The following is a 24446-nucleotide window of genomic DNA, read 5'->3' as shown; positions in this document are numbered from 1 at the left end:
GGAGCCTCCTCTCTCCGTACCGCACAGCCACAGCCTTCAGGAGAAGAGGACCTGCTCAGTGCCACCCGCATCCCTCCCCACACCTAGTACGAATCACTGCCGGTCAGTTTTTCTCGTCCCCAAACTACCCCCAATACACAGAGAGCACTGAAATACAATTTGCAGAATTTCTCCATCTGCTCTGCCCGTCTCTGCAGCTCCGCAACATTGCATGCTCAACTTCCCGGCACAGTAAATGGGAATTAATGCAGAGAAGTCCACGGCTGGCCCTGACCAGCCGGCCCCTGCCCTCCAGTGTTAATCTGCTGCTGTTCTTCCCATTTGCCCTGTGCAACACAGCATTAGGGACGGAGATGCACACTGTAACCATGGTTAAGTCATTTCTTGCTTTCCAGTTACTGGTGTACCCCAATAATGACTCTTTTAAAGTGGTGTTTTAACTCCAATAATTTCCAGAGACATTTAATATTGGGAGCCCATTCTTCTGGGCTCCTCTAAGCACAATCCTGTGATGAATTCATGCTTTAGCACAAGGCAGAGTGCACACAGAAAATTTTCAGCCATTCCGAGGTACAAAAAGCAGTAATCTTAGCCTGAAACAATTGTACTGAACTGAAGCACTACTCCTCTTTTCTAGATCTACTTTTGAGATCCCTGTCAAAACAGCCCTTCAAACACATTTGATTGGGTTGGGGCTCATCACACTGTCACCAACTCACTTTTCATTAGGCTGTTGCTCTCTGTTAGCCTAGCCAAGCAGAAGAACTCAAACACATGCACAAATTAAATCGACATCCAAACTCCACCAATATACAAAGCAATTTAAATGATATTCATTAGAGCGATGACAAGTCCTGATGAGGCTTTCAGGAGCGGAGTCCTTCAGCTTCTGCCGACTCGGTTTCATGGTCATTGAGGCGTAACTGCAGTGACTGTACCTCCAGTTTAGAAAAAAAAAAAGCCGAGAATATGACTCCGCTTCCTGACACACCTACCTCATTCTCCCTCTCTGCACAGGTTTACATCTGAGCACAGCCTTCAAGCTTTTCTTACAGCTCTTCACAGGCTTTAGATCATATACATGCTTCAGCAAATCCCCTTCCTTTCCCCACCACCTACAAATGCGCCAATTAAAAAGAATTCCATTTTCAAGTAATTTCATTTCACTTGGCTAGAAAGGTCACTAACTCACAATTATGATGGCTATAAACATGTCCCCAGTTTCCTACCGTGCAAGAATGAACGTGGTATGTTGAAGCTTAATAAAGAAGTATTTTTCATTGTTAATTTTTACTAAAGTTTAAAAGTTACCCTCTCTCCATTTGTATTTTTGATATTAAAAAAAAAAAAACCAAGATGGACACTATCTTCTCCACAGGGAGTGGAATGGGGCTGACAGGTCTAATATAGGCTTTTCCACAGTGCCAAATCATTTGCAATTCATTTCCCTTGCGACCAAAGTCCTTAATTCAGGCATCAAGAGGCAAGAGATCAGAAAATTAGCTCGCTATTTGGTTACAAAGTCCACTCTGCCACTTGCTAAGCTTAAGTGTATCGGGGAAGAAATGCACATCCTCACCCTAATGTGACACTAGGAAAACCTAGCGACTGCTGTGAGGGGCACATAATCATTTTAGCTTAGGTATGGAAGACATCACTATTAGCCGTGAAAAGCTCTACCACCCGCCCCCAGCCGGGAAACGGGGCCATGACTGGCACTACCATTTTTTACTTCTTTTTGCTTGCTCTACGATAAATTTTTATTTCTTGAAACAGGCTAAGAATTTTAAAACCATGATATCCAGAAAATGTCTTGTTATGACTCAAAAATTTCTTTTTTTGGCATAGCTGCCTTAGGTTGTAATTTTTAATTTTACTTCTTAAACACTTCTGCAATGAAAGATAGGCACATTGGTGTATGAGTTAAGTATGATTTGCAGTTGCGTATTTTCATTTCAATAAAGGTTATATATATATGAACTTGGTGAGTGGTCTGGACATATCCATCTCTCCCCAAAAGTCTATCTGATTTTAATTCTCTTAAACGATTATTTAACCAGAAGTGCATTTCAAGCTATAAATAAAGCAAAGTGAACCAAGCAACAGCTGCTGAGGAAGTTAATGTGTCCCATGTATACGTCGTAATATACTGCTGAAAAACAAACAAACAAAATGCTACCCTGACACATAAGCTGGATACTAAGTATAAAGGAAGATTGTTTTTACATGTAAAAAATGAATTTATGTAACACCACCACTGTATTTGTGTATGTACTAGATAATGAATACAGCACATAAGCTACGTAGTAGTAAAACTTAGTCATCTTTTTCATGCTGAACATTTAGTTAAAATTACTGCCCCAAACCAAAGCCTGAAAACAGATTGTAACCTCACCGATTATTCCAACACTTTCAGACATGTATAATGATGCGTTAATACATAATTCTGCTCCCTTCCATAAGTGACCCTGATTCTTTCTTCCTTCACTGGTAAAAAATTGACTTCTTATGCAAATACTCTTCAATGAGGGCTTTAGTATCGTGGTCTTCAACATACAGCTTTTCATTATTATAGGATAATTACTGAAAACTCAACAAAATTCACTGCTACCACACCCTGAACAACAGAGCCGCTTTCATATTCTGAGATGGCAGTACGATAATTATTTCTTGTTCTCTCATTTACCTACAGCAGGTCAACGAAGGGCTGGAAGGCACATCTTGGCACAAAGTCCCAGGAGAAGAGAATTTACTGGGGTTTTTTTGCTGGAGACTGTATGTATTTGCTAGCAATACCCAAGGGAGTTACACATTTGTATTTCCACTGCTAAAATGTAACTGTCCAGTCAAGTATTAAGAGCTATTTCATCCTATGCTAAGAAGACAATCCAGTGACTTTTTAAAAGTTGAGTAATCTTGAAACTCTTTTTTTTTTTTTTTTTTTTTTCCTACTTTGCTTGATAAATTCTAGTTTTGTGACCATGCCTGGTATTTCAGCTCTGTGGAGCAGTGTGGGTAACAGACTACCTAGCAAAGCTCCAACATATTCTTGTAACAAAAAGTTACCCAAACAAAGCAGGCAAAAATAATTGTAATAATTTGATATTTTTCTAGGAAGTATATAAGGCTCTCCAGAGGCGTATTTTAAAATACCAAATTTATTAATTAAATTTAGCTTTATTACCAGTTGTCTCTGTTCCACTTGCACCACAGTTCTTTTTCTGTTGCAGCTGAAATAAGAACTTGCAAAATTAAAGAAGGTTCTTCCCTTCAGTACGTGCCAGTATTTTTTTAAATCTCAAAGTATAGCCAAATTTTTTGCTGTCATAAAATGCAGAGTCATATCTGTGTCTAGCTTTATATAGCAAGATACATAGCCATATTAAAATGCAACATATAATTCCCATATTGATAACTAATCTGCCTTGCTTTGGATAGCGCTTACCACAAAAGCAACTGCATAATTAAAACAATATACTTTTGATTTTAATACAAAAATATAATGAAGATTCTAGAAAGATTTCAGTTTCAGAAACAGTTCCTTACACTAGCTGAAAAGTCACATTTCAGTTAATTATAGATTTCTTACTCACTGAAACTTAAAGATACATTCACTGATTTTTTTTTTGCTAAATGTTGACTCCAGTGAACAGCTCTCTAAGATCTGGCATATTGATTTCTTGTTGTGAAGTGAGCTGTTCAAGCTCCATTTAAGATTTTCATCTTGCATGTAGCCCTGAGCACATCATAGCACCATAAATTAGTTAAATTGCACATTTATCACAAATGTTATTTTAAGATACTGCGTAAATGTGATGGCTGGAAGATATACAGTATGCTGCAACAAGGCACTACTTGGGTGGGGTTAGACCAGGGTCACCTTTATACACCTGTGATTTAAAGCTCTTCCCACCCCATCACAATTTCATTTTTAAACTCTTTCTTGAGGCATTTTGTTTTCTCTCTCACTTGATCTGCATATTTCTAAATAAAATATCAAATGCAAAGCAAAAGTCAGAACTCAGATGCATATTTTAAAATCCTGCATCCATACCTTCACGTTTGCTAATAGGAAAAAAATTATCTTAACATAGCTAGGTTGGTGATTTGGTTAGCACTAATAGTTACCATGCCAATATACATATCAGTGTATGGATGAAAAGAACATTATTCTAGTTCATTGATTCTCTAAATTCTTTATAATGTGAAATCACATTGGTATGCCAGTCCTGGAGGTTCTGAAATGCAAGCTGAACTTTATTTTAATAAATTTGGGATATGCAGATCCTGACCAGCCATTCATTTGCAAAGTTTCAAGCATATTTAAAAAATGTATTACAAAGTCATTTCTGGTGCACACTAACAGATATGGTTTGTTCCTGAATTTTTACCCAGTACATCTTCTCACTGCACATTCAGACCTAGGTAAGTCAGGCCCAGGAACTGACTTTTACCAAATTAAGTGCAGTTGCATCAGTGGTACTTGCTGTTTGCAGCCATCGAGCTCTTGTCTGTATTTTAAGAATAAGCAGAAGGAACACTGCAAAAGACTCGGTAGTCTCTTGCTTTTACTCCCTCCCGTGTCCCAGATAACAGTACTGCGTACAGAGCTTTTAGCATTACTATTATAAGTCAATGGTGCATCTTAAAAATACATTGATTGACAATATATGCAATAATCTGCCAGTCTCCTTATGTGTGAATTTCTGGTTTGCAACCAAATACTATATTTAAGCTGTTATAATTTTCAAAGGAGGAATTCTCTGCTGTAGAGGTAAAAAGTTTGGCTGCATTTAGACTGAGATCACCTATTTGCAAAAAATGTGGACAGCCACCCAGGAGGCTTCATGAAAGACTTCAGCTAGCCAGGTTGCCTCTCCTAACTGAGGGGGACTCCTGGGATGGTAGAGTCAACCAGTAAAATGGAATGCTGCAATTTTATTGCTGGAATTTGAGCTGAGGCCATTAACATTGACATACAAATGACCTTAAAATCAGATACAACTGTGAGCCAGAAAAGGAGGAAAAAACCCAGAGCCCTAATCATTAATCCCATTCACTAGGTCTGCTTAGCAGTATTCGCTATAGAATGAACAGAACATCCCAAGACGTAGTACTGGCCTTTACAATTACAGAGAAAGATGGAAAGAAAGATGGAAGGAAAGGAAAGGAAAGGGGAAAGAGGAAAAGGGAAAGGGGAAAAAGCAAAGGGGAAAAAGCAAAGGGGAAAAAGCAAAGGGGAAAAAGCAAAGGGGAAAAAGCAAAGGGGAAAAAGCAAAGGGGAAAAAGCAAAGGGGAAAAAGCAAAGGGGAAAAAGCAAAGGGGAAAAAGCAAAGGGGAAAAAGCAAAGGGGAAAAAGCAAAGGGGAAAAAGCAAAGGGGAAAAAGCAAAGGGGAAAAAGCAAAAAGGGGAAAGGGGAATCAAAGATTTAATTAGTTGCTTACCGAAAGAGAGTGGATTAAATGGTTAAAAAAAAGAAAGGAAACTCTGTACATTTGACATTCGGCTGCTACTTATTACTTGAGACATGATTCTTAAGTGCTGTAATGGTGGTATTGGTTCCCATGTAACCATCTCTAGACTCTGAGTTCACCTGACTGGCAAAAGACATTATTTACATGCATAGTAATATAGGTGCTTCAGAGATGCAAATTGTTTTCAATGGTTTTGATGGGATGACCTGTCAACACCAGTAAAAGTCTGTCATTATCATATAAATGCTCCCGCTTGTTTGCATTTGTTTGGCATGTGTTTATTCATCTTCTTTTCCCCTCTCGCTATCTGCTGCGAATGCCATACAACAGCAGGCAGGGCCGTAAGAGGACTCCCTTCAAAATCACAAAGTTTAAGTTGTCGGCCTCAGGTTCCTTCGCCTGTCATTTGAAAATGTTGGGTAGATGGAAAGGGATTCTCTAAGCCGTGAAATACACACCAGTGCAACCTGCAGACTGTGCTCAGTACATTCAGGGGAAATGTGTGCAAGCAGCAGTATCTGCCTGGGTCTGAATACACAGCACAGCAACCTACCTATTTGCTTTGCCACACGTTGCTTATAAACCCCATCTTCACAGTCAGCTTTACCTGATGTTTAAAAAGGAGTTATAATGCTCATTTATCTTTTCTGGGGGAAAAAAAATCTGTTAATGCAGCCTTTGAATAAGTGCTACCCTGCTCTTTAAATGCTAAAGTTCACTAAAACTCCAGTGATTTATGTGCAGCTTTTGACTGCCAGCACCTGGCAGATGAAGAAACCTACTCAAGCTTCAGTCATAAACAGATAGCATACAATTTAATTTTAATGTGCTCGTTAGTCGTAGCACATTTCAGACATAATTGTGAACGCAACACAAAATTATAGCAAAAAGACAATTTTAATGCTGCTGTAGAAAAAAAGGTTATATGAAGAGTCATATAATGGTGCTTCATTGTCAACAACAAAACAGGGCACAGAGTGCATTACAGTGTCTGTGCTGTTTACATGCCAATATTTTATACATAGATTCTCATATGGTGTCAGCTGTCAGTTACTTCTGCAAATTAACTGCCAAAAATGGAGACGAACAGAATCACTTAGTGTGCTGGTAACCACGGGTTACCTTTCATATGCCTAAAGATAAAGCTGCAGTATGGAATCTTGGGAGAATAATTAGGCAGAACAAAACAGAAAGTTACCAATTGAAATAAAAAGGCATTCTACAATAGGAAATAACAACCAAGAGCGCTTATAAATAAGTAAAAGAGGTTATATCACAGAATGCCTCATAACTTTTAAGCAAAGTATTACAGTACAAACATTTTAAAGGCTTTATCAATGTTTAGGAAATACAGTACAAGTTTTTCAAATAGATTTAACCCTTTGAGCACTGAGTTTATTTTGAATTTTTTTTTTTTTTTTTTTTTTACTAATAAATACCTTTAAAAGTCATGTTGTGCAAAACAGTTAGAATGCATGCCAGGAATGCAGTCCGTGGCTTCTGTTCTTCAGACGGTTTTAAAAAAAAAAAAAAAAAAAAAAAGAATGATAGCAACACTAATAAATATGTATAATTTAAACATGAACCTCTATTAATATAGATGTACTGTATAGCAAAACAAAACAAAACATACTTTGCTTTAAGAATAATGTTTCTGAATACTTTATAAATGCTATCTGTGGTATCTTTCATCATATAATTTACAATGTTTGGATGTTAAAAGAAAAACCGTTAGATCTAAAAAATGAAATATACACTATATATAGGTACAGTTTATACCTGGAGCTTATCAGGTACAAAACCCACTGTTGCTAAAAATGCTGAAGAAAAAGAAAATGGCATTAACCACAATCACATTTTCCATAAGAGATTTTGAAATCTATACAATATATACATCTATGTTTCAATGTGAAAATTATATTTTTAAATTTCAAGGTGTGAGCCACCTCTGCATAAATGGAGGTTCATATTAGTAATCGGAACTAAGCTGGTAAGGGTTTAAAAAAAACATATCCATACATTTTTACCAAATTAATGCAAAAGTGCTTCAAAGTACTCAGAGGGCTAAAGATTTTAGGGTGAGAAATACCAGCACACTTAGGTCACATGAAAAAAGTGCACCAGAATTAGTTATAAATGCTTAATTAAACTGTCTGTTAATGCATGCAGCTTGATGCATCAGAGGGATGCACAGCAACTAAATCCAATTTACACAAAGTTCCAAACACTTACCACTGCATTTTAACCTTCATATTTTACCAGTAACAACAGCTGATTATGCACCTCTATTTAAACACTGTACAGTTATACAAAACAGTTCAGCCCAGAGCGACTCTGGAGTTAAAATAAGAACATGTGCCAAGAACTAAACAGTAGCTTTAAGGCGTCTTTGACAGTTTTCCTCAAAGCAAATTACAGTTATTTTAATCAAAAGCAAATGCTACTGCTTCTCTAACTCTGAAACATACAGAAGATGATCCTCTGGTGACTTCCCATGTGTTTTACTAAGATGAAGTTTAACAGCATGCTTGCTTGCAAAAGTCCTGTTACAAAGTTTGCACTGATAAGAAGTTCCGATATCTTCCTCTGGAGAGGACGTCACCAGTTTTTCAGACGGTGACTTTGCTTGTGCTATCTGATTGTTAATCTGTTCACTGGACAGTTTGGACAAGTCTCTTAACCTGAAACCCAGATGCGATTCAAGATGACTGATATAAGTTGAAGGAGTTCTGATCTGTGAAGCACAGTCATTACAAAAGAACACTGGGTGCCCAGTGTCCAAATTTTTAAGGAACTTAGTTCCCCCCGTCCTTCGGAGCTGGTATTTCACATTGGCTAGCCAGTGGCTAATTGTGGTCATTGAAAGTCCCGTAAACCTGGAAATGTGCATTCTTTCTTGAGGGCTCAAGTCTGACATGATGTATTTCCCCTCTGAAGTCTGCCGTAAACTAGCTGCAAACTGGGCCTGCAATATGAGCAAGTGCTGAGGGTTCCAGTTAGACTGACGTCCCTTCCTTTTCTGAGCTGGTGTACTCTCTTCTGGTTCCTCTATTGTGGTACCATCAATGTCAGATTTCTCAGATATGCTGGAAGGTGTGGAAGATTTTGATGTGTGACTTTCTGTCAGGTTCTTCAGCATATCAGATATATCTGACAAGGCATTCTCGCGTAGCGGCGAGTTTGACATGAATGACACGACTGCAGATGTCTTTGCTGTTGTCACTGTAGATGAAGAAGATGCAGAAGATGTCGATGTGGATGACAAAAGCGCTGAACCCAAAGAGCAGCTTTTGTCACTCTTGCCTTTCGTCAAATCTATGGGTTGGTCATTGTTGACATGATAAAAATAACGGTCTAAGTGGTCTGGTTTTTTGGACTGTAGAGGTGGGGTGGCCACTGCAGCCTTCTCCGCCAAACTGTTGCTCATTTTAAAAAGCATGCTCATTGGATCCAAAGCGGGCAAAGACGGCTTTGCTGCCTTCCCAAGGTGAATATTCATGACAGACTGCAGTGCACTTAATGGATTTACAAATGGCTGTTCGGGAGGGTGATCAGTAATGATAGCTGTGCTGCTGCTCAAAGAACTTACGATGGACTTCAGAGGCTCTTTCCCGTTTTCCACAGGTTCTACAGTTGGACTATCCTTGCAACCATCTCTCTGAGGGACTGGACTGTTCTGCTGGCTTTTGAAGCCACCATCATTGGAGGACTCCATCTTAAGGGGTTCGCTGACTTCACTACTGCACGGCGAAGGCGTCGCACGCTTCATTGGAGAAAGCTTTCCTTCCGGCTCTTTCATTTTTTCCTCCACTTTGGCCACCTTCTCGGTGACTTTCTTTACCAACTCTTCCATGGCGTGGAAGTTTGTTTTTGGCACAGGTGAGGTCTGACTGCTTGGTGGAGACACCAAGGGCTGGTTTTTAGTTGGTGACACCAGGTCACTGTTTCCAAACATAGGTTTTAATGGTGTACTCTTCCCAGATGAACCCAATGACAGCTTCATCATATTAGGCAGCTGATAGGCAGCATGAATGCTGGGGTAGCCACCCCAGCTTGGCGTGCCATTCTGGGCTTTGTTTATAGCTGATGTAACTGTGTTTTCTAAAGACTTCAATATATCTAATCCCCCCTTAGGGCTTTCTTCTAGGTCATTTTCAGTCAAGTAATGGTATTTTGAGGAGATATCATACTTCTCCTCATCTTCACTTGACTTTTCTTTGTCTTTCATTTTGTCATCAGCACTGCCTTTTTCTTTATCTACTTCTTTTTTTATTTCAACATTTAGTTTAGGGGAAACACTAGAAGGTGTATTGGAAGGAGACGTAAAAGTGGTGGCAGCTAGTGGCACAGACTGGACTTTCTCATCTACTAAGGACGTTATTGTTGGTGTTGCTGGGGCTTCTATAATTGGCTTCCCTTTTTTCATGGCAGAGTTGGTGACTTTAATAAAATGTCCCGTCACCATCATGTGAGCCGTGAGTTCCTGCAGAGTGTCATGCGAACTTCCGCACTCCATGCACTTCAGAATTTGAGATTTCCTCGCCTCAAAGTGCCAGGCATAGCTGGCACCGTTCTGGTGACCATAGCGATTATTTGGCGTAATGTAAGGATTAGAATTCTTTTGAAGTGCATCGTTGGTATCCGAGATTGTTGCTTTTGGTGTCCCACCTGTGGAGTCTGGAGAACTTGGAAGTTCAAGCTCCAGTGATGCTTTCTTTCTAGTAGCTGGGATGATTTTTGCTGCTACAGGTGTAACAGGTTCCTTCAGAGGCACTTTTTGGTAGTGTTTTGTTTTGATCATATGAACACTCAAATCCTGAAGAGATTCAAATGAATGACCACAGTACATACACTTTAATACTTTCTGGGCATCTTCTTTCCCTTCCATTTCAAGCAAAGAACGTTTACGAGGTTTGGACCATCTTTTGGGGTTATTGTTATCAGTTTCATGGTTGTCATCTCGATAATGTCCCGTTTCATTCATGTGCACTGTTAATTCTACTAAAGTATCATAGGCAGCGCTGCAGTCTTTGCAGCGGAATTTACTGGCTCCAGTAAATATAGAGCCATAAAGCTTACTGCTTTGTCTGTACAATTGAACTGTGCTAAAAAGACTCGGTTCAGGAAGAATTCTGCTCTGAGAAACTTGCTGCAGTGTTTTAGCCATAGCAGTCTGGTGCCAGTCAAAGCTGCCACTTCCACAACTGCTACTGCTGCTACTGCTACTGCTGCTGCTACCATTGTTCTTTTCTGAAATCGGCTGGTGAAGGTTCAAATTGAGATTGGACCAGTAGGAATTGGAGAGGAAGTTATTATATACGGCTTTCATTTGTTCTAAGCTATCAGATACAGTAGAGTCTTCCAGTGGTATCGAAACCTCCTTGCTCTCTTCCTCGTTTTTAATAGAGCTGCTCTCGAAGTCTGCCATGCGGTCACTTGTCTCACTGATATGTGACTCACTGTCCATTTCATGGCTAGAAAATTCAGCTGCTGGAGAGTTTTGGTAGCTTTGGCAGTTCTTACTGAAGTCTTTTTCTGGACATGCATACTTTGCTGAAGGCTCCCCGTCAACTGCGTTTTCATCAGGTTCCACATCTTCTTCCACCAGTGCTGCTGCTTTTAGTTCGTCTGAAACATAGGCTATTAAGAAGAGAAGAAAATACAAGTTAGTTTCTGCTGATCATACTTTTGCTTAAGTGTTTTAGCCAAAGGAGTGTACTTATTTGTAAAATTAAACAGTTAAAATTTAGTGTTTCTTCAGAGCAAGAGAAAAATCTGCTCTTCAAACATAATTTGCCACCTTATTCTTCTCAAGGGGCAACAGCTTGAAATTAAAACTAAATTTGAAATTAATGAAGCACATTCTGGAGGTGGCATTCATTTCTAAAGTAATAAATTACTTGTATCAACCTCAGAGACAGCAGTTCCTGTCTGTCAATTAATATGTCTTATGCTTCTCCTACCCCTAATGCATTTCTTAACAGACAGATTCACAATATAAATTAAGCAAGCATTTTTTGCTCATTACAGTTTTGAGACTCAATCTTTAATAAATACAGAGTACAACAAACATCAAAAATTTCTACAAAGTAAAAAAATCCCCAGTTACAATAATCAAAAAATGAGATTTTTTTAAAGTTTTCATTACTGGTAGTATCATATTTTAGAGGAGGAGATGGTAAAAGCAGGTGACGCAACCTTTTGAAACAAGTCACTGAGAGCAATTTGAGGATATTCATTATGGGTGTAACAAATGACCCATTCACATTTAAACATACCTTTCTCAGTGAGAAAGCCCATGCAGAATTATGTCAGGAGCTAGTTCAAGAAAATTGGTATGCTGTACTCATTCTTGCTGTATAAATATATACCAGACCTTCCAGTGGACCTTACAAATGTCAAAGTGTTTGCTCTTTAGACTACTTTGTCAATATTTACGCAGCATAAGCTACACGGACACCCAACAGGGATCCTGTCTTTTTTTCCCCCCTCAACTAATGCAACTGGTGATGTAAATCTAAGATACTCTTCCTGAATAGGATAGTTGGGAACTGACAGTAAACATTTTTTTTTTTTTCTTCCATGGTGCTTCTGTGCACATATTCTACGTATACTAAGTCTACCTAAGTTTTTCCCGCAGGCAAGAAAACTATGGAAACATTAAGAGAAGGATCATTAACTGATCAAAATGATCTATTTCTATATAATGCATTAATTTACAGCTAAGCAGGAACGCAAAAATGGAATATGGCTGCTCTGTATTAAGTAGAATTTAAAATTTACTTGCAATCTCTCACAAATACAATTACAAACTGAAAAAAACCACATTTCCAGTAGACTCTGTGGTTGAAGACACTTGACTTTTGACCTTCTCTGCAACACATCTGGAATGTGTGGGTATCTTAAACACATTGAATAATCTATAGCTTGTTTATTCAGGCAATAGTGCAGAGAAGATAATAGTTTACACCCCAAAAAGACCTACTTTAACCAACAGAGTGAAAAATGTAGAACAGTATAGTAGATATCACATATACAATATTGAACCTTGCAAACTTCTTTCAGGGAAAATATGTTCAAATGTTATCAGAAAACCACACAAGAAGAAACAACTGTTACAAGTAACAAGGAAATCAGGCTTTTAGTTTCACATGGAGTATTTCTTCATTCAGTTAGGCAATACAAAATATCCACTACTGTTCTTTCACATGGCTGAATGGTAGTGAATCTTCCTCCAAGCATGTAAAGTTATAATCTGATCTTCAGAATAGAAGTTAAACCTTTGAAAGCACAAACATATCACATAAGAGCAACACATAATAGTGATTAGATATTGCAGCTCAGATAATTTCAATGCAGAAAATTCATGCAGCAAGGGTCCTATTTTTAACATTTGGGAGAACATAGTTTGAAAGAATTATGTTAACAACTTTATTACAAGATGTTTCAAAGACGCTGATACAAAGATCAGGCTTTAACAACAAGTATATGTACTCTAATGAAATAGAGCTGTGCTGTTTTGCTCTATTTTATGCTTTTTCAAAATATTGTGAAAAAATATTACTATTTTATGTATATTACAGTCATGTCGGCAATTTGCAGTAAGGATCAGTGCCTATCCTGCAAATACTTGCAATGAAACTACTACAAAAAATCTGACAAGGTGGATTTCATTCAACATTTTCACTCCCCTATGGATGGTACAGATTGTTTTTCATATTAATTACTTGTTCCATCATGTTTCTGAACTCTACCAAAAACTTTAGCAAAGGAGACCAAAGCAGTTCAAATTACTCTCTAGAGCTGAAAAATTTTAAATAACTACTGATAATGTGTAAACAACTGGCTATCAACTACCTCTCAACAATGTCATATCCTAGTGATATGAATACGGAAGGATGGAAGGGAAGAATGACAGCACAAAACTGATGATTTGGAAGCAAACGTACCCTTTTTCTTTTCCACCTTGCGGAAACAGTTTTTCTGTTACAACTCCCGTCCCTTTGCCTCTGTTGTGAAACTGAAGCATAATTCCCTTTTTCTGAGGTAAAGAAAATCCAAGGTATATTGCCACACTGCCTGCCTTCTGAAGATCTCACTCACACCCGTGGGCTGAGATGGCACACCAAAGCACTCTGTAAGCGTACCTGTCTTCTGCTCTTTTTGTCCACTAAGTGCTAGTGTGAGTGTGTGCCACCCATTCCCACCACCAGAGCACATATCAAAGCCCTGTGCTCTGTCCCTGCACACCACGGAAAGTCCTCCCGGGGAGCAGTGCTCACCAACACAAACAGGGGTCACAAAATCAAGCCCCTAATTAGTGTGGTTTTCTTTACATTTTTATTTCTCTTACTGCTGAAATCTTATGAATTTTGTTTGGACTGAAACACTTGTCACATTCACGGTTTTTTTAGAGACTGACTTTTACATCAGGGAAAACCTCCAGCATGCGGCTCATTTAAATGTAAATCTATTTACCTTTCATGCTTTCTTTGCCCTTTTCACCAACTATCAAGCATATTTGCGTGTTAACCAGGAGCTGCCTCCTCTATAGCTGTTCTCCTTCCTAAGCTCAAGTTGCGAAGCCAACTTGTGACATCAGCCTTTGATCCAGAAATGTGGGAAATGAGGCACAAATGACAGTAGGGAATTTAACCCGGCAATCTGCAACTTCGATAAACTGACAGTTTGAACAACTCCTTCTGCTCTTTCCCCTGCACGAAGGAGCGGAGGGATGAAACATGACATTATGCCCAACTTCCTCGACCAAAGATTTATGCAAGGGATGAGGATGCTGAAGGAAGTATCTTAGCCGAAGACTTAAAACACCACTCTAAACCGGAGTTTAGGCCAGTAGCTTCTAATTCCTTATTCCAAGGGCCGGTCACCTAATCACTTGCCTTCAGGGCACTGTAAGGCAACCCAACAAGTCCTGGACCAACCTGTGATGGCAGACTTGGGGCACGCTCAAAGGTTTTGCAATACCGCTAAAGGTAGCTTTACGGTGGCTGAGACGTTTCCTCCTCAGAAAACCCAATTAAATTGTTACCAGCATGTGGGACAGAAGAGGAGAGAGGGTTAAGGCCAAACTTCAGTCCCATGCTAGCAGGGAGTTCGGGACTCAGTGCAGGTACTCGTGGAAAGGAGCCCATCTGCAGCCAAGGGAATCTCCGATCCCTCCCTGCCCCACCAGATCTTGCTCAGGGCAGAGAGATGATCTACATTCCGTCTGAGTAGAGATGAAGGTAACAGCTTCACTGCAACAGAAGGAAGGACAAGGAGGCCTGTAGCACAGAAATACCTTGTTTGGCTAAGTACCTACAGGGAGAGCAAAGAGACTATGAGAGCAGAGAATAAAATCAGGAGGTGATGGTAAAAAATTTTTTCACTGAGCTTCACTGCCTGGTGGAGAGAGTGTCTTTAAGAAGCACGGTCTCCAGCCCATTGTTACTCAGCCATTTCCTTCTTATTTAAAAAAAAAAACCCTCATACTTTGATACTTTTCAAGTGTAGAGTAAATGTTTGAAACAGCAGGACATTTGTAAAATTGTTCTTCAGTGCCTCGACAGCAAAGTCTGACGGAAAAAGAAACAACTTTAAAGGCAATTCTAATGGCAGAAGAAGTTAGTGAGAATGGAAATGAAAGAAATTAGGTGGCTCTGGGTTTTTTGTTTTTCCAGAGTAAAAGAAGAAAAACAACTACAGTTTTTGAAAAAGTTTTTAGTTTACATCTCACGGGGCACCGTAACCCACAGGAAATTGCCTGCAAGTTGAGCGATGGTGTCACTGTGACATAATATTTGACAAATATAAATATATGGAAAGCAGTTCCCTGGCGTGGCCCTCGGTTTCTAGAGAAGATGAGGATATCAAAAGGATTCAGAAACCCATTGCAGGTACATCCACAGAGAGGCCGAGAACAGACAGTTCCCTCATTAATATTTGTTGTAATTATTAACTAAACTGCTAGGTAATAATGAAATTAACACATTTGATTTCAATACAAGCTGTGGTATAATGCAATTCATTTCCACACAAGAGGGAATTACCTTCATAACTGAGCTATGGATCATTTCTTTGCCAGTGGAAATAAATTGTGATCCATCACTGCCCCAAATGATCTACTTACTGTATATACACTAATAAACTCATATACCTGGCTCTGCACAGACACCAGAGATCTACTACGCAGAAGCAGAGAAAAATCACCAGTCCACTACCTTTCTACAGGCAGAGGAAGTCCTAAGCGGCTAAACCAGCTGCTACTCTACTGAAGTCCTGGGCCAAACTCGGGAATCTTCTGAGATGCCCACTGGCACAAAAGCTACTGGCTCGGACCCCGACTGCTAGAGGTCCCCTTCAGCAGAAAGAGGAAAATCATCGCATGGTTTTCGTCCCTTCCATGGCAACATCCACCCAGTAACATGGTCAGACACACACCTCCTTGAGATCGTTTGGAATACAAAACTGTATCATTAAAGGCGTATTTTACTGTTCTCCAAAAACCAATTAATTGCACAGTTCTTCCCCTATTTCCTGAAAAATGCATCTGAGACCATATATTTTGGCTCTGATCTATCCAAATATTTCATTTCGATACTTTTGAAATGTCTTGTTTTAATTATGTTTTTTTGCCAAGACTTTTTCCTTTTATTTTAATTAGCTTACTAGGGTATATTTAAACTAGTATATAAGCTCTTTGCTTGAAAAAGTACCAAAACATTCAAATATTCTTCTCACATGAAAAAACGCTTAACTACAAAAGTTTATCAAAACCACTCCGTTCCTTGGAAATATTTTGGCTTCAACCAAATAGCTTTTCAGTAAAAAAAAAATACAACCAACTTTGTTATTTATTTATGCATGGTTCGAAATCATTGTGTAATACTAAGGGTCATTTCCCAAACCATCTGATTTTGAGTGCATCTTGAAAAATCTTCTCACCCCTTAAAAAACCTGAACGCATATATATTTCACACTTGAAAAAAAGAGAACAGCAGAACGGGATTGGGAGCAGGAACGCTCCCAATGCTTACGGGGTGAATATTATATTCCCAGTCAAAAAGAAAAAGGGAAAAAGGATCAGAACAGATCATGAAGTGGAGCCGTGAGTAGGATTCGGCCAGCAAATCTCTCTCTGCAGCCTGCCCCCCCCTCGCTCCCCAAGCCGAAGCACAGTGCTGCGAGAGGGCTGCTCCTGCCACAGCCAGTGCTGCAGGCAGTGCAGAGCCTTTTCCTAAATAGCATTCCCATTCTGTTTTAAAGCAGACACCAGACACCGGGCACCTGAGAAATAACCAGAATATTTTTTTAAGATGTAAGTAATCGATGAAAACACCTCAGAGAGCCCCCAGTTTCGGTGGGACCATTCAGAGTTAAGAGAGGGCTCAGTCTGAACACAAGTCCGGAGAAAGCCAACAGAGAAACTGCAGCATGGAGATGATTTGACTGTGCCAATGAACCTTACTCACAAAATTAATGAACAGAGGCAAGAGAAAACCAGCTCAGTGGATGGAGTCAATCAAAGACCTAATGCAAATGAAGGCACATAAAACAGTTATATTAGTCTGTTAGAAAACTCCCACTCCGCAGGCCTTCCACTTACAGGAAGAAAGCAAACATTTCACCCACAACATGAGCTATTTCTATACCGAGACTGACTGATAATTCACATGTAACTGAAACTGTATTTGAGACTTCACTACTTGGCAGAGATGTTAGCATATTCCTCATTAGGCGATAGAAACGGGAGGTAGGAGTGGCTGCCCTGTTTACAAGAGTGGCAAATGACAACACTGTCTCTAAACAGGCATGGCAATACTGATTACCCAGCACCTTGACAGGGACATTATTCCTGTTAGAAAGGTCAAAGGTTCTGTTTCATAGAGGCAGGACTGTCTATTATGGGAGAGAAATGTTATTTCCAAGTGGAGAGGTCAGCACTTCTCTCGCGCATCGGCTGAAGTCGCTGGTACCTCGCACCAGAGTACGATTCTACTGCAAGACTGATGATTCTGCCCACTGGCAAGGTCAAGAATATTAATTTTGAACATGTTAATTGGATGTGATGTGCACGATTAATGCTTGTTTAGCTGGAATTTTTGTATGTTGATAAATCTGCAGCCTTTTCATGTCAATAATAGCACAGTATTAAATTATTGGGAATCAGTGTGGATGGATGTGACAAAGCACACCAATCTACTGGGTGGCTAACATTAGGCACTAGAAATTTTGAAGTGTACTGGTGTTTGTTCTTTCATGAAAATACTGCAGCTGTCTGCCACAGAGAGCTCCGAAATAGGCCAGAGGAAGCTAGCCACCTGCTCTGATCCAGCATCCGGGACTGGTATTACATTTGGAGCAACCTCAGAGAGCTCAAATCAACTCTAAGCGTTAAGAGATGAGAATTACATGGATAAGAAAACACAGTGAAGAGTTGATAACAAGAAATAAGTTTATACGCCGTTAAGATGTGGACCGTCTCAGTGCAGAACAAAGCTAGTCTACAGCAGGCACCTTGTCCTCATGTCACTGTATTCCAAACTCCCCTGGTTTTAGTGTAGTTTAAAGAAGGGTACAGGATTCAGGTCTCATTCACTTTAGACTTTATGATGCCATATGAAAAGTATTGTACAGGCCCCCTACAAATGAAGAGAGAAAACATTCCAAAAATTGCTACTAATGCTGATAAGGGAGTCATTAGTTTTTCTGAAACCAAATACTGTTTAGATGTTTAAGTGAGAGATTCCTATGCAAAGCTCACATTTATGTATTATCTCCTTCATTAAATACACACTTGATAAAACAGGATGCCATAATATTAAATGATGGCTTAGAAACAACTTAGTACTATTGGACAGCATCATTCTACTGAGGTGTTCAAAACCTTCGACGAGTGTTCTGTTCTTCACAGCAACTCTGTGGAAGAAACATTCTTATCCATAGTTTATAGCTGCAAACCTGGAAATCCAAAGAAGTTAAAAATTACTTGCCTGGTGCCAGACAAGAAGACAAGTAAAGGAGCCTGTAACTCCTGTAGGTTAATATACATAATTCAGCTATTTACACAAAACATGAGAAGATGGCTTAAGTTTGTGCTTCTGTTCCTATGCTTCTTCGCAGTGTGTTTGAGTACAATATATTTGTATAATTGAAAATAATTGCCAGTTTTCAGCTTAAACAATTATTAAGGATAAAATACCCAGTGAAATACCCATGGGTGCATCTGCTGTGCACAAGCCAGAGTCTGCGGTTACAAATCTTCTCTGAGCCAAGCTGCTGGGATCCAATAAATGCTGAATCTGCAGACTGCCAGCAAACTTCTTTTCACAATGGGGAAAATAGGAAAGGTTTTTGAAGTAAGGAGAAGTATTGTCACAACTGTCCTCCAAAGAGCTTTCTGCTCCCAGTGCAGAGCAGGACTTCAGGTAAGCTGTGAACGCCTGCTCTACCAGAACCACGCTGGAGATGTAACATGATGGATCATGCCTCTCTCCTCCGAAGCTGTGCTCGCCTTGATTTCTGCCCGGGGCCTAAACTCCCTGAATTCAACCTGCTGAGCAGGGTTCTTCTAAAATCTGCTCAAATTATCCACCCGTGAAACATAACACCACTTCTTTCTAACGTGGAGAACAGCACACGATCCTATCACACTGCAGTGTACTCGTCTATGGGTAGGGTTGCGTGAGGATCGGTCTGAGATTTGTCTCACTTGGAGAGTTCATCTGCCGCCTTCTACAAGAAGTTTTTGACAAGAAGGAATATGAAGTTTAAAAAACATTAAGTGAGACCCAAGGTCCAAGTTACTCCCATGTATAATGACAAAAAGTATAGAGACATTCTCACTTAAAACCTGCCTTCAGATGTCATTATTGTACAGTTAGAAGCGAACGACATGCTTATGAGAAACTTAACGGGACAGTTCAGAGACTTTGCCTGGTCAGGACAAACAGATTTTTATGGGTTTTGTCCTAAATTTGCAGTCACACACACAATACAACTGACTTCCAAAAGTACCACAGCTGTAGAGAAGCTGGGGAACAGTTCATGTCTCACTGTGTGTGCCCACAGTTGCTTACCAGAAGCAATGCAGAATCACAGTAATCAAGTGGAAGGGCTGAGAAACACTACGGACTCCCACGAGGACAAGAGGACCTTCCTTGCTATGGTATTTTGTGGAATCAATCTCCTCCCCCCTTTGCACTCCAGGGGAAGCAGAGATTTTAACAGTCCCTGTGAGCATAAGCCTGGAATGTTTGGCCGATCCTGCTGAAAAAGGAGAAAAAAAAACCTTCTCGGCCTTCCCTGTCACCACATAAACCACCTTTCACAAGCACCATCAGGACTAGATCAAGTAGGCAAATGAGTAACAGGGACTGCGAGCACCCGTTGGGAATTCCCAACTGCTGCTCGGTCTGAGTCGGTTCAGGGTCTTGGCGTTCCTGCGTCATCAACATTCATGTAACACCCTCCTCTTCCTCCCCTCCCCACCCCTCCCCATCCCTAGGGAAGGGATGCCCTCCCTGCAGGTACACCGACGTTACAAATGAACGTCATGTGCGGGAGCGTACAGCTCCTCACTGTCCACTGGGAGGTTACGGGTCCGCTAACCAGCCACGGAGGAGGGGGAACCGCCACCGGGGATTCAAGAGCCAGGCACAAACTGTTGAAGTAAACAGTTCACAAGTAGCCCCATAGTCTGAAAACATTCACATAAACTTAACAAATACAATTAGTATGTGCATTAGTAACAGAAGAAAGCCACCTACATTTGCTGTATAAATTATTCATCATGAATAAATGGAATCCACTCTAAGTAAGACAAAACTGGTTTTCCGTTGGTTTCCAAGACAGTTGCTTGGTGTGAAGCGCTACAGACTTGTTAGCTTCCACTCCGTGCAAGCACATACTACAGTGGGAAATAAATGTTCATAAGCAGAGAAAACAGATTCATGTTATGCTTCGACCCCAATTTTGATTTGGGAGGTAAATTGTTTTTTGGGCTCTCTAAAATTTCTCCAAGCACAGAATTACCATTTCCTCAAATAGACAAAAATATTTACCAGAATCCTCAAAAGATAAATATATTTCTTTGCTGGTTGTTTGTTTTTTTTTTTAAACAAAAGTCACTATCAACATCCTGGTAAGACGAAGCCAAATTCTCTGTATGAATTGGTACTAAAACACACAGCGACACAATCTCTGCTTGATATCAGCATTTGGGTGGCATCTTTTAATCACTGAAAAGCACACAGGGCATTCAACAAACTAATACAAGATTCACAGCCAACTCCAGGATAAGCAGGCATGAGCATAAAAGTTCTCAATATGGCTCTAATAGCTCTTAATTATTATAATCCTTCACTGAGCAAACAGATGTTGTAAGGGAACTTTAGTTTCTTCAAATGCAGTAATCAAACCATTCTGCTTCTGCCCTGCCTCTTTTCAGTAAATGCTTTGTACAGTGGAGTGGAAATAGCAAACGTAGTGACAAAATGACCATTTAATTGTCACAGAAATCTGTTTCTGAACAAAACTGATGTTGTGATTTCTCTTTATCCACATTTCTGTCTTCTGATTATGGTTTAGCATTTTTTTAGACTAAGGAAAAAAAAAAAATCTTACACCTCACTTTCTGTAATCTTCCCACATCTCTGGTTGCTCCTCATCTGTTCACGTCTTACAAGTTTTACAGTAACCAGAACACTGGCTTTGTATTTGTGTTTAACTATACTAATTTCAACACACATCTCTGGAGCTGCAGCCCTCGTTGTGAAGTTTTTAAAAATCAAGTTTTCACCTAAAATGCTTCAATATATTCCAGTGAGTCATTCTACTTGGAGATTTATTCGTAAATGATCATGACTACTTAAGACATTCAAAATGTACCAGAAGAGCTTCAACCTGATCCTTCATTTTTCTTGCAAACTTGAAATTCCCATTGAAGTCCTTTATACAGTAGTTTCAATGGCTATTTTGGTTGCAGTGCCTCCTTACAATAAATTCCATACAACTGTATGAATGGTATAGTAGAAATCCAAATGATTTCAATTACAATTTCAGCTATTGTGAACTTGTACTTATAATGAAGTTTCTCCATGAAAAAAAGGAGTTCACTGTGGGCCAACAAAGCTTTGTGTCCTTTCACAGTTTTTATTCAGCCCTCATTTAAGAAAAACAACTATTGACTGCAATATGAATCTTAGGACCTGGAGAAAGCAGAGATTCTAAGGATTACCTCTATGAGATGTCCCCAACTTGTTTTTTATGTATAGCAAAAAGAAGCACTGAATATTCATTTCACTCATTTGCTAACTATACTAATATACACTTTTGTAAATGAGTCTCTATCTAGCACTAGCTATTGAACTGAAGGGTATTTGAATAGGTGGGGTTTGCTATAATACCACACTAAGATTACGTGCTGGAAAAAAATGGTTCACTGATTCCTGAATAGAAAATTTGCTGGAAAACCCTGAGAACTAGAAGATGAGGGGGAAGGGATTAAAATGTTGCTTCAAAGCCACCAACCAAACTCTTGTCATTTTTAAAAGATGTTCCTGTGGCACAATATGAATAGTTTATAGCCACGATTGTGAACATTCAATGTCATATAAGAAAAGACACTTGTCAAGAGCCTTTCCCTTACAAGCACCCTCATCATGACCTGTGTTAATGAAGTTAATTGAATTTAAGATCAATAATGGTTAATTATTGCAATTTGACATTCTGAGATAAATGGCTTTAAGACAGAGAAATGTGTGTGTATGTGAATTCTCTCCAAAGAAGGTGAACACATTACAGCCTAAGAGGGATCACACAGTCCTTCCATTGATCCTGGTACAATCTGATCGACCTAATCCTCTGATGAATGTGGGCTTTTCACAGCTACAAGTAAATGTTCTACAAGACTACTCTAACCCTTGTCACTGACCAAATCTATACGAGCTGTACACTAGAAATCTATTGAGATAGATTAAAGAACTGCTGTAGAAACAAGAGATGCTTCAATAAAGATGAAGGTTTATTATATTGACTATTAACGTTACATGCAGTATGTAATTATGAATGCTTATGGATCATAAGAGTTTAATTTTGGTCAGTTAGATGTAAATGAGCATAACTGAACAATAGTATTAAATTAAAAAAATACCAGATTAAAAAAATCCAACAACCCTGTTGAATTTGATGACTTACATGTGAATGTTCAATAAGAAAGTGATTTTAAAATCATCCTTGAAATGTGCAAGAACATGCTCACAGACAGGTATTTATTTCATAAAGTCACTCATCAACCTACTTCATTTAAGGTTTTTTAAGTTTACTTTCAGAATAGTTCCTCAACAGGAAGACATTTTTTCAAACGTGTTAGTAATGATATTCTTACATGCATACTGAACAAGTTAAATGACCACTTACAAGATTTATAATGACAAAGTAAATGTCAAGGAAAAAGTATTACTGATTGCAGAGCACTGACAATAAAAAGCCGCTGAAGAGTTCTGTCAAAATGTAAGATTATGCAAAAACACTATTGAGAACACTGCTAATCATCTGCTCTTGTCAATTACTTGAAGGGTATCTGACAGCATATTTACATTAAACACATTTCAGTAGCAAAATTCTTAATGCTGTATCAGAATATTTTCATTATCATTAGAAATCCTTTAAAAAGTCCTTCGGCAGCACAGCATTATAGCAGCAATGATGTAGTATTTATCTCTGTATCAGGTACGGGTATCTATTTCATGTTATTATAGCTACATAACATTTGAAATAATATAACCAAAGACTAAATATACATGTAAGGTGGCAATCTCCATGTTCCCGTACCCAACGTAGGTATTTTCAAGTAACAGCTTTGTAGAAGTCTCAAAGTAAGTGCAAATGGATGATCTGTCTTTGTCTGGCCATTCTTTTAGCCTTTTACTCCTTGTGTGACTGTATTTTATTATGGCAAAAGACATTATCAAGCAGACATTTTTTCTAAATCTTTGATTGTAACTTGCAATTCAGCTGCTTTATGAGGAGCCACATTAACTACCAATACCTTTCCCCCGCAGTAGAAACTTATTTTAGTTATGTCTATCTTATACTTTATGGAACCCTTCCTCCAAAATAGAGAAATAAATGAAATGTAATGAAAATGAAATGTTGATCCTTTCCATGCTTCAGCAGGCGTTACTAAAAAAGCATACATAACCCTGTTGGATGTGTAAAACAGTAAGCATGCATAAAAATGGACAGAGCATAAGCGTGAGCTGCCTTTCAGAAGGAATTCATTGTGGCTTAGAGGAAAAAGAAGGAAAATAAGCCCCAATCATGACTTGCGGGATCAATTTATGGTCCTTCCACCACTTTCATTGCAGACAGAATACTTAAACTCAGTTTTACCTGTTTGTAAAAGGGGAAAAGAGTCCTTATGCTCATAATGCTTCTGAAGCACTACAGTTTTCCAGCTAAAAAAACCCCACTTATTAAAACGAACCCCAAACGAAAGCACAGATCACACCTCAGAATCCGGATGAGATTCAATCCCAACTCACGCCACACGGGTGAGCGGCATTGCTTGCCATTCACTTCTTAAGTCAAAGACAAGGCTGAGTTTTGTAATGAAAAAACACAAACGCGAAAACAGTTCAGCATATCAGGTGTGTTGCACATATACCCAGTCATAAATACACCTGTACATCTACTGTGCTAGAAAGCTGGGAAGGCAGCAGCTAGGCCTTCCACCGTGCCATCATCCAAAACCCAAGGAGACCAGAGCCAGCTCTTTGATCCTGCCCTTCCCCTGCCAAGCTAAGCAGCTCTTAGGTGCAGGACAGAGGCACCTGGCAAACACCGGTAGCAACAACCGCTGGACTGCGCTGGGTGCTGTACAAACCTGAAACCCATCCAAGCTGCTGACAATCACGGACAGACAGATTCCTGCCTACTTTCTGAACTGCTGGCCGTGCCTGGCTAGCTGCA

At 39.4% G+C, this 24446-nt stretch overlaps 1 protein-coding gene across 1 annotated transcript in view; it reads right to left on the bottom strand.

Moving 5' to 3' along the window:
• Positions 1-6352: 6352 nt before the first annotated feature.
• The window catches only part of TSHZ3 (teashirt zinc finger homeobox 3), a 64978-nt gene continuing 46884 nt past the window's right edge, over positions 6353-24446 (bottom strand). The window contains exon 2 of the mRNA XM_052797598.1: positions 6353-11114. Coding sequence (XP_052653558.1) covers positions 7915-11114 — 3200 coding nt within the window. The 3' untranslated portion in view covers positions 6353-7914. The remainder of the gene's footprint in view (positions 11115-24446) is intronic.

This window comes from Harpia harpyja, chromosome 9 (genome assembly GCF_026419915.1).
Source record: "Harpia harpyja isolate bHarHar1 chromosome 9, bHarHar1 primary haplotype, whole genome shotgun sequence".
NCBI lineage: Eukaryota > Metazoa > Chordata > Aves > Accipitriformes > Accipitridae > Harpia > Harpia harpyja.
The sequence above is the reverse complement of the archived record's forward strand: the minus strand, read 5'-3'. Positions and strand labels throughout refer to the sequence as shown.